Source organism: Protopterus annectens, chromosome 4.part1, assembly GCF_019279795.1.
Source record: "Protopterus annectens isolate FY-2018-M chromosome 4.part1, PAN1.0, whole genome shotgun sequence".
Taxonomy (NCBI): Eukaryota; Metazoa; Chordata; order Ceratodontiformes; family Protopteridae; genus Protopterus; species Protopterus annectens.
In genome coordinates, this window is record NC_056734.1 from 905,356,016 (window position 1) to 905,367,729 (window position 11,714).

The 11,714-nt window shown below is 38.5% G+C and overlaps 1 protein-coding gene across 1 annotated transcript in view; it reads left to right on the forward strand.

Moving 5' to 3' along the window:
* Positions 1-8,935, forward strand: part of LOC122801113 (IgGFc-binding protein-like) — a 495,969-nt gene extending 487,034 nt beyond the window's left edge. The window contains exon 5 of the mRNA XM_044070643.1: positions 8,227-8,935. Within this exon, the coding sequence (XP_043926578.1) occupies positions 8,227-8,238 (12 nt within the window). The 3' untranslated portion in view covers positions 8,239-8,935. The remainder of the gene's footprint in view (positions 1-8,226) is intronic.
* The last annotated feature ends 2,779 nt before the right edge of the window (positions 8,936-11,714 follow it).

Consider the following 11,714-nt stretch of genomic DNA (forward strand, 5'->3'; position numbering starts at 1 on the left):
GTGTGTGTGTGTGTGTGTGTGTGTGTGTGTGTGTGTGTGTGTGTGCATAATATATGGTGAGAGAGGTATATATCTATTTATTTATAAATATATGTACACACACAAATACATCTACATGTATAAATACATTTCCTGTACTGTTGAATGATATTGCTGGATGCTATATTTGTGAAAACATCTGGGTAATGTATATCTGCCATGGCTTAGTGGTAAATCACATTGGCTATAGTGTGCAGGCTCCTGGGTTCAAGACTTGTAAAGGCTGTTTATTTTTTTGTTGGGCAGAATAAGGGCCATTGGATACAGAGTGATTAAGGCACTTTTAAGCAGTTGTAAGCAGATTTGCACAGGTTTGAGTGGAGGTAAGCAGTGCTAACTTCCTGTTACAGTTGCTTATACTCAGCTTTAATATTGCTTAACATGTGTGCCCATTGCTTACCCCCGCACAAACAGGCTTAAACCCGCTTATTGCTGCTTAAAAGCACTTACTCCCGCTTACCCCAAGCTAATTTCTTTAAAAGAAAAGAAAAAGGGGTTGATAGGAAAGTGGTAAAAAAAGGGGCACAAGGAGGGAAAGGCAGTAAGGAAAATAGCTTGGGATGTGCAGGAAGGGTGTAAGGTAGGTCCATAGCTGCCCATTTCTTCTACAGCAACAGCTGAGCTGTGCATATACACTGAATTTGGAGGTGGATTTGGACACTCAAACCCCTGAGAGAGGGGTCAGGACAACAATAATATGTTGTGATGCCAGTTAGACCAGATTACATGTGTCCAGTTGACGTGTGTGAAATGGACAGCTATGTATGGGACAAGATTTTTTTTGGGGAACAGATTGCCTTTTTTTTTTTTTAATTTGAGTGGGATGTTGGGGAAGGAGAGTAGGTATGCTTGGGGAGAATAGGTTAGGTAGGATGATAGACAAGACAGACAAGACAGCATACAGGGATGGTATATGACAGTTGTGGGGGGGACACCTTGGACGGGGAGGGGTGTTTGAATGTCGCAAGCACATGAGCCCCCAAATGGAAACAGTGGGACTGAGTTCCCCACCCATGAGCAGTCACCACTGCACCTTCACGGCCCCAAAGGTGGCTGTGCTGGGGGCTGGCTAGAAGGGGCAGGCTCACCCTCTAATTGCACCATGCGGCCCTCAAGCTGGTGTAGCTGGTCTCAAATCTCCTTGTCGAGCTGCCTACACACCATGCCCTGGACCTGACTACGGGTGACAGGTTCCTCTTCGCCCCTGCTCCCAGGGGGGGGCAAGCCCCTTCCCCTATGGTGGCTCCACCCAAAGGTGTTGCAGGACCAACAAAGGAGGAGGTCCCAGGCTGGGCCCCAGATGTGCCATGGCCAGCTGAGGTGGGACAGGTGGTTCCGCTGGGACCAGCCTTCCCATACGAGCTATGGTGTTGCAGTTTTAAGGAAGATATGGGTTAGTAATAGTCAACAGTATTCAGGATTAGTTATAACAGCATGCATAGGTATTCCCATTAACCCAAGACAACAGATTTAGCACAGTTGCAGAGCAAGCAGAACACATGCATATATGGAACAACAGTGGCCATTACAACAGCATGCAGGTTTCATTAATAGCAACAGGCTACCAATATGGGGGTATTTTAACATGGCACATGCATTTAACCAAATGTGAATATTTATAAACCAATAGGACATATGTCCCAACAAAAGTCTGGAGTGTACACGTACCCATTGAGGTGTGTAATTAGGTTATTGTTGCACATAAGGTGGGGGTGAGAGAGAAAGGTCAATTAACAACTAATATATCCCTGTATTTTTCACAACGTTTTTAGTCACTGCAGTGATCTGTCCCTTACATCTGTTGTGACATTACTCAATGGCCTTACTTTGTACAATGGTATGATTGTAGATTAGTATATATGTGGACTGTGCCTTACGTATAGTCTACACCTCTTACTTGATATAGCTGTTGAGACAATTGTTGTTAACACTTCCTGATAATTTCTACACATGCTCCCAGAATCCATGTTGATGTTATACACATACCTCTCAATCTGTTATTGCACACACTGTGGTCAAGGCTTAAAAAGATGCAGGTGTTAATGTGACATATTTTGAGTATTGCTCTCATACATTTTGGGTGAAATGCTACAATGACATGTTTGTTTTCATATACATTCTCTGGCTATGTACAGGTCTGACTATCAGTTATATGTCATTAAAAGCTGCCTATATTTCTTGGATCGTCACACTGATTTGTCAGGGGAACCGGGTAACAGGCAGCAGATTTGGGCCATTTCTCTGGACATGTTGGACAGATTGGAATGGTTGAGGGGTATGAATATGCATAGTGCTTACTACCTGAACATACTGACACAGTATGTACAGTTGATGGCTATGGTTATGCTTACAGCTTACTATCTGAGCATTCTAACAAATTCTGTATAGTTGGGTGTAATTATGCATACAGCTTTCTATCTGAACATTCTGACAAACTCTGTACAGTTGTGGGGTATGATTATGCATACAACTTACTACCACTTCTGCGATTAAAACCCCTGCTGTGTGTGTGGCAAACATATTACAGTTAACATCAAAGTACACTGTGCTATCAGGGAATTGGTGTGAATCATTGCAATGTTTTCTGTCTAAGTCTCCCTCAGTTGTACAATATGACTGCCCTCTTGGAATTTCCAACATTGTTGTACTGAACTTTCTACACATTTTATCTGCATTCCACAGTGTGGGTAATACTGCTTAATGCAACAGTACTATTTATAGCATGCAACACTACAACAACATATGAAAGCAGAATAAACACAAGCACTCCAGGGGTTATACCTTTATTCACAGGATATTACACCTTTATTTATATACAACCTAAATGACAGTCTTCCTACCATATTGTCTAGTTTATTCAGTACATCCCATACACGATACATTTTTATACTGGTACAACACTTTCTAGAACTGTTATATTTATTTGTTATGACAGTACATGCAGGAATATTACTAACCTGCCTCACGACGCAGCCTTTGCAGCCTAGCAGAATGAGCTTGCTGGTTCGCAGCCCACTCATCTGCAGCTGTCAGAGAAATACAGTGATATTTAGCCATTACCTATCCATAGTATACACAAGCTAGGCAATTATTATCTACATAGTAGAATGAGTACTTAGTGCTGGGGCATCATCCATCTGCCTGGATTCTTGGATCCACTGTTCCAAGAGATCCCCCCCTCTGCCACTTCACGTAAGCATGGTGATGCCTGATCTGCTCACCAGTCTAGTGGATACCACTGGCACTGATGAGGTCATGGGCGAGACTGTCCCAGGCCTCTGCTTTATACTGGGAGCCCTAGCACTGGCCCTGCAGTAGTCTCTGCTCATGGTGTTTTACCAGGAGCCATACCATGAATCTGGACTCCTGGATGCCCCAGCGCTGCACTCTAAATTGAGTGCCTTCCCCAACTCCTGCCATTCTGCCTACAGTAGGGAGCTGCAATCAGTTATGGGAAGTATTCCCGCCTGTGGGGTTTAAATACACTCAATTTCCCACACTTTTCCGTGATTGGACAGTTTTGAAAAGGCTAGGCTATGGGTACACCTGCTTACCAAAGGTTAGCATTGCTTAAAGGGGTATAGTAATGGGCAGTGTGAGTTAGCTAGCTTACACATTGCTTACACCACCTAAGCTAAGCTCTGCAATGCTTAGCATTGGTTAATATTTAATTTGCATTATATTTGCCTTTTGGCATTGATTTATTATTCATTACATGTTATATATGTGTCTGGTATCCATGATTCATGTGTATGTACACTGCATGGGTTCCTGGGGACTTCAACACTTTATTACAATAACACCTCACATCTGGCCTTACTGCAGTACTCCAGTTTACATATTGATGTTATGTAGCAGGTTATACAACATCACACTGTACATAGATTCCTTTCACATGTTCTGTTTGATTTTCCTATGGTATGGATTTGTTTGTTGAAACCTCATTCTTATATATATTGCTGTGATGGCTTAGTGGTTAAGTACTGTGACTGTAGTGTCAAGGGTGCAAAGCCTGGTTATTTTTTTTTTTGCCCAGAACAGCAGCTGATGCATACAGAGTGATTAAGGCACTTTTAAGCAATTGTAAGTGGGTTCGCGCTGGTTTGTGCAAAGGTAAGCAGTGCTAACCTCTGGTTACATATGCTTACAGAGAATAAGCTTCAATATTGCTTAACCTGTGTGCACTTTACTTACCCCCGCGCAAATGTGCCTTAAACTCGCTTACTACTGCTTAAATATGCTTACTACCACTTACTACTGCTATATTTTAGACAGTAGCAATGTGATGGTTCTTGGGGAGGTAGGGAATTTGCAAGATGTATGGGGTTATCGTTCATTACACAGTTTACTTTTCATTTGTATCTGTGATACTGTATGGGCCACATGTGATTATATGCGGGCTTTGCAACATTATGACACTGACACCTCAAATCTGCATTAAATGCAGTACTCCATCTCACAAGTATATGTTATTTATTAGGTTATGCACCTAAAAATATTGATCATACAGTGATTTGAAATGTAAAAAGGACTGTATTGCAGTGGAACTCAAATGGGGAATGACTGCTTGTAAGGCGAATGCTCTGCCCACTACACTATTGCTGTATCGCTTCATTTGCATATATCTTGCATTTTATCCTCTTTCTGCTATTTAAGCTGCAGTAACCATAGCTAAGCGATGGGCAAACCCATACACCTATGGTTAAGCTTCGTCTGTTTCATTAAAAAAAATATATTTTTTTATTTTTTTTAATCAGTATTGCTCTTAAACATGTGGGGGGATGTTGCTGGGGGTATGCATACATCTAGGATTACCACCTGTCCCACTTTGAGAGGGACAGTCCCTCTTTGGGCAATTGTGTCCTGCAAAGAAATAGTAAAAATGGCAAATGTCCAGAGATTGTAGGACAAACATTTTTCCTATATTTCATGCCATAGTTGCACAAAACCGTTAATTCTGTATCTGAAACACCTACATGTTATCAGACACAGAATAAGCAACTAAAATCCGACAAGATGAAGCTTTTATTAAGCCGAAAAAGTGAAGGTTAGTCCTTTGTACTGGTCATGGGTATGTTTTGCCCTGCAAACTCTGAAGTTTGTAATTCACATGTCCCACTTTAGGGATTGTAAAGGGTGGCAATGCTACTATGAGCGGTCTCACTCATTATATACTCCCTTTCTGGAATCCTTCATTGCAGGGGAATGTATATTCTGAGAGCTCTGCTCTCAGACATGCCCCCTGCACTCTTACATGCTCCATTTAGGATTAGGAGCTGAGGCAACGCACCATCATTAATATGCATGACACACTACCGTTATGTTCCTAAATGGCCATTTCCGTGCATGACTAACTTAGTCATGCACAAACGATAGTGAATCTAGGGGACTGTTCTAGCGTGGAGACCTGGCAGCTTGCTGGATTGCAAAATCACCTCATATGCATGGTTTTCACCAGAAAATGAGGTGATTTGCATATTTGCCAGTTTTCTGTGCTAGAACAGTGTAGGACCGCTCGTGCACGTGAAAATGGCACTATTCTGAATCGCTCTGCAGCCATTTTCCATGCAGAAGCTCCTACATTGTTCCTGCATGGAAAATATCAGCTTCATGAATCCCGGGGAATATCTTACAGACTGCTAAGAGTTAGCCTATGTCTGAAGCACAAGGTATCCTCCAACCTAATACTGATGGATCTACTGCACAACAGCAAGAAAAGTGGCATCAGAATAACTAGATTAGTTAATTCAAGCACCACATGGAAATTGTCTAGGCTTAAAGTGGCCTGCAAGTGCAGCAAGCATAGTATTTACCTATTAACCTATGAAATGCTGGTAGGAAGTTACATCCTTAAGTCTATCAGACAAGAAGCAAAAACAAGAAAGAAGTGGGTTGGACCCATTGCTGTATCTTGTAACTAAGTACTCCATTCACCATCCATAGCTTCAAGGATTGGGTCTTGACCATGGTGTCCAACTGTCATTTTATGACCTAGCTCAAACTGAAGTGAAAAAGGCAGAGTCATTAGATGTAGGATTCATAGGAGGCAATATAGCCTTTCTCTCAAGTGTATCATCCTCTTATATAAGTCAGTGATGGTAAAAGAAGCTAGATAGAAAGGGGTATCCATTATTTTGCTTCAAGAACTGAAGCTAAAGCATGTGGACAATGGAGGGAAAACTCTGCATGATAGATGGCTACAGTTTTGTCATGGGGCAAGAAGGGAGAAGTGCTTGTTATGGTCCAGAGTCTTACCCTCAGGTAGTCATGGTAATGAGTGATAGACTAAACTTTGAGGAGCAGAAGGAGCAAGTGTGTGAGAGCATGTGTGTGCATGTATATACACATATATAAGTGTGTGCATTTGTGTATGTGTATATACATAATATATATGACAGGTGGCTTTCACACCATATAGTGCCATGCACACTAACACCTATGGCCAATTTAGAGTGTCCAATCCACCTACTGCATGTGTTTGGAATGCATCTCTGCACAGAAGACACCGCAGCCGAGAATTGAGCCAGGGTCTTGTTGTGAGGTGACAACACTACCTTTTATGCTTTGAATTCTACTTTGGGTAGGAGGATTGATACTGGAAAATCTGACAAAAGGACCAAATAGACTTTGCTCATGTGGGAAAAGATGGTAGTGTGGATAAATGTATAGAGGAGAGATTACCAAGACTCAGCTGTTTTTTCTTTCTGTAGAAATAAATGTATGCAGTGAAGCAAGCTGAAAAGTCATTTGGTAAGAGGAGGAGAGATGGTAGAGTTTTGGAAGCTGTACATTGGAAAGAAGAGTAGACTGATCATGCACACAGTAAGCTAGTAATAAAGCAAACACTGTGTTTGAAAAGATTAGAGTCATGGAACTGGAGAGAATAGTGAGGTGGGAGCACGAGTATAGGAAAAGTGAATGTGTGCAACTTTTTAAAGAGTTCTTGTAATGGACACTTTAGGAAGAATGCAAAACAAATCCACCCTGAATGGCACCATTAAAAGTGTACTAATGGAATATTGAATGGAGAGGAATGTTGAAGAAGAATGGAGTATGAATTATTAAAGAACAAAGAGCAATAATAAAAATATATAAAAAACTGGTAGATAAGAATTTGCAATTGAATAATCTGAAAGACAGGTTATTGCAGAATCTATAAAAGTATTGGTTATTGAAGCCATGATGGCGATTTTCAGAAGAAAAGGTGGTAAGGAGAAAGGATTTTTGGTGGACATTAATGAACTGTCTGGTAAATCTTTGGCTTGGAAATAAAAAGGAAAAAAGATGGGGCTATTTAATCATGGCATTTGCAGGGAATTATAATGGATGATGGGAAGTATACAAGTAGAATTATGGAAAGCTTTTACAGTAATGTCTGTCACTATAGAGCAAAGTATGAAAATAATCTGTCATGATAAGCATGTTGAAATTATGGGAAGGCTCACTTTTGTTTATGGTGAAAAAAGGCAGAGCTGGATAGTAAAATATTTATGGAGGAAATAAATATAGTCCTTTAAAGAATGAAAAAGGGGATATGTCAGAGAAAAAAACAGTCAGGATTTGAGCATTTAAGGTTAAGCAAAGTCTTTAACTGAGTAAATGAGGCATTAGTTCTACCTCATTTGTACACTACAACAAAGGTTGTTCTTGTTCCGAAGGCAGGACAAGGAATATTTATCCCTAATACTTATCATCCAATTTCTTTAATAAATGCTAATGCTAAATTATTAACAGAGGCCCTAACATCAAAATCAATTTAAAATTTCAAAAGTAGTGGAAAGGGATTAACAAGTCCTTCTTAGGGTATACACTGCATAGAGTAGCTGATGGGTATTGGAACTGGTTATGGATGGTGCCAGGTTTCCAGAAAATGAAATAAATTGTGTTATGGTCTTTCAAAATATGTCCTGCTCCTTAATTTGGTGCCTGATTTAAACCCAGTAAACTACCACTAACCCTCAGTCTGGAGGTAAGGGTGTTGGAAAAGGAATACTGGTTAACATTTTGATGTTCTGCCACAAAAGTTTAAGAGATAAGGCAAAACCTATGAAGATTTGCACAGATCCAATAAAAATATATATCTTTATTCTGATGATACAACAGAGTTCATGTGAAGTATTGCTAGGAAGTACAAATGGCAGTGATAATTTGCAAAAAACATATAATTATGTCTACATTTTCTTTCAGGGGACTCCTTGATAATTTGGAAAGATGAAGATCAGCATGAAAACCTGGATGCAAGTCTTGCGATACCTAAAGATTTAGTAAAGATATTAACAAAATTATGTAGTACTGTACGTCTAGAGAATTAATCACTTCATACTATATAATATTAGTTATGTAGTATGAGAAACAGCATATGATTCATTTTGATTGCTCATAAAAAGAGTTTCTTGCCTTCCTATATTATCCTAATTATGAATGTCTATAATACTGCAAGTTTATGTTGAACTTATCTCCTTAATTAGAGTGTTCTGTATACTGGAAAGTTGGATCTAACACCTAAGACAAACAGAGAAAGAAAGTGATCTTAAATGTGTCCATTCTTCTTATTTCATATATTGCAGGGGCTCTTTTCAATTAATTTCATTTAATTGATTCATAGCCATATAAAATATCAGATTTACCCAAAGACACAGAAAGGTACATGGCATTCCAAAGATACAAAGTTTTCAGTCTGCACTACTTTGATGAAAGATACAGAGTCAGAAACAGAAGGAAACATAGGATGCATAACTTTTTGTATGGCTAAACCCATGCACTCAATCAGTACCCATTCTTAATATAACTAACAGTATACTTAGGTTAGCACCACTCAGTAACACACATACCGTGCTACCTATTACACTGGCTAGTAGAGTGGAAGTGTTATAACTACTGGTCATATATTTGGACACAAAATGGAAGATGATAGAACTATATTATCATGCTTTATATGAGGCAGATGACACCATAATGTGTGTATTTTTTGTAGTTCAGCTTTCTCATTGTAATCAAATTATACATCAATTTCAGCTGTAAAATCACTATAACATATATTTAGAAAGCATGACAATTGATTTAAGGAATTATGTAGTACAAATACTTCTCAGGTCTATTTCTAAGTATTAATAAATTACTTTGCTTTTTTATTCTAAAATATGTGTCATGTTGTGTCTTTGTATACATTAAGAAATTTTATTTTTTAACTTGTTTATTAAGTATTTATTCTTTCTATTTAGGTTCATAGGTTCACAGGAGGTTACTAGGCTACTGGCCCTAGGGCCTTTTGAAGCCTATCCATGTTATATCTTTGTTCTCTTATTGACCAAGTTGTATGGTCTATATTTTCAGCACAAATCCATAATCAGCACCAACTGCCCTTATCCAGGAGGGACATAGGTGACACCCCTGGGATAAATTAATGGTCTTCCTATCTAGTTGTCTAAGTTACACTAAAATAGGGTCATCAAGGAGCTCTGTTTTATGAGAATTGGGAGTTTGTTCCAGAGGAGTAGAAATCTCTGGGAGACATACAGTATCTGTCTCTCCAGCATATCTTGTTAATTTCATAGGCTAGCTTAAGATCCCTACAGCGAGTCAATCTTGTCCCATTTGACTTGCGAATGTGTGGCATTTCCATTAAGGCAGCTTCCAGGACTGGTCTGTAGGCCAGGCACAAGTCATCTCTCAGCAGCCTATAAGATACAGAGTACAGTAAGAAAGCCTTCAGTCTGTCCATGTAGGTCATGTGTTGAAGGCCCTGAATCTTCTTGATGAGAAACCTCTGAGGTCTCTCCAGCTGCTGCAGATGTCTGATGAGTTACATATGTGGACTGATCCCAAACAGACTAATTTCGGCTACATTCCAGGAAAAACAGAAGGAACATAACAGGTTACAATCACGATACCATAACAGACTTAGAAAACATGGTTATAAAGCACATACATTGTTGTCTAAGTAATGCGTCAACATCACGTTCAGAATATGCATATGTACAAATCAGGTATTAGAAAAGCAAGACGTAGGGTACAAAAACTGACACAGGATACTTTTCCATTTCAAAAGTCATAATGTCTTTCAGAGAAAAAGAAAAAAATAAGAAAGCGGGGTAGAGAGAGAATGTAAGGCCAGAGGGAAAGAGGTAACAGAAACACAGATAGGAGGTAAATAGTAAAGACAATTGTATATGTATTAAAGTGAAATTGAGTAGAGTTTCAAAATAAAGTATAAGATCAGGCGACAGAGATGATAAATAAAGTTAAGGGAGCCCAATAATTAAGTTAATAGTGATTGTTTAAAGCCAGAGCAATGCGATTAGCATGTTCTTTTCTGGTAAATCAATTGGCTCACTGCAGTGTATTCACATATGGTATGGTTCTAGTTCGACCATGAATGGGGGAAGGTTTATTATAGTGACCTCACCTCAAAATGCCAGTTCTTAAAGTAATAGCATGAGTCTTGTTTTCAGGATACTATGGACATCCTGAAAGTTTCCTGTGTGCTGAGCATGAATATCTGAGTTGATTGAAGGACTTATGGTCCATGTGCAATAACACCAATAATTATAGATCCCACAGGTGAGACGGCCATTCTACATTGGTGTAAAGCAAGTCTGAAATGTATCTTCTCATGTACTTTTACTCTTCCCCCAACATATCTCCACTAAGGAATCATATCCACAACTGACATAAAATTAAAGCATGTGGCACATCTGTGGGAAACAAACAGAACAGGAGCAAGAGCTATGGATAGCAATTTTTGCACACATAGACACACACACACACACACACACACACACACACACACACACACACACACACACACACACACACACACACACACACACCATGTACATTTAACTGATGCATTGTTTTACACTAGAACAATCCATGAGAGAGATGCAAAATGTTTTAATAGCTGACTTTGTATATTCCTGTTTTCAGCTTACAGCATAACATAAAAAAACATAGCATAAGATATTCTGTGGCTCAGTATTTTGAATAACTGTATTTTGACATTTCTTCACAGCTTTTAGAAAACTGATATAAATTGTATTAGTGATTGTTTGATGGTAGTTAGCCTGTCTAACCTGTCCTGTTTAGAAGATCAAGAGAAGGCAATGGAACTTAACTGAGTTCTGCCTCAGCTAGCATAATTTCATGATAAAGATACATCTATATCTATATATATCTATATATTTATATATACATATATATATATATATATATATATATATATATATATATATATATATATATATATATATATATATATATATATATATATATATATATATATATATATATATATATATATATTTATATACTTTATATATATATATATATATATATATATATATATATATATATATATCTATATATATCTATATATATTTCTATATATATCAACAGTATGTTCTCCTCATAACATATTTGGAAACTACTTCAAGAGCAAAGGTCACTGGGAACCACAGACCTTCTAATATTAATGTCCATAAGAAAGTGCAGCGAGTCCATTACTGTGAGACAGAGTGGATTTGCTAAACCACATTTAACTTTTTTTATTATTGCCAGCATCTTAAAAATGCTGTGTCTGTCTTGTTTCCAGAAGAGTGAGAAGTATGAATGATCTTTAAATGGATCTCTAGTGATTGCTTTGCTTGAGTCAGGAAAGAAAGAGGTGGGAGGTACAG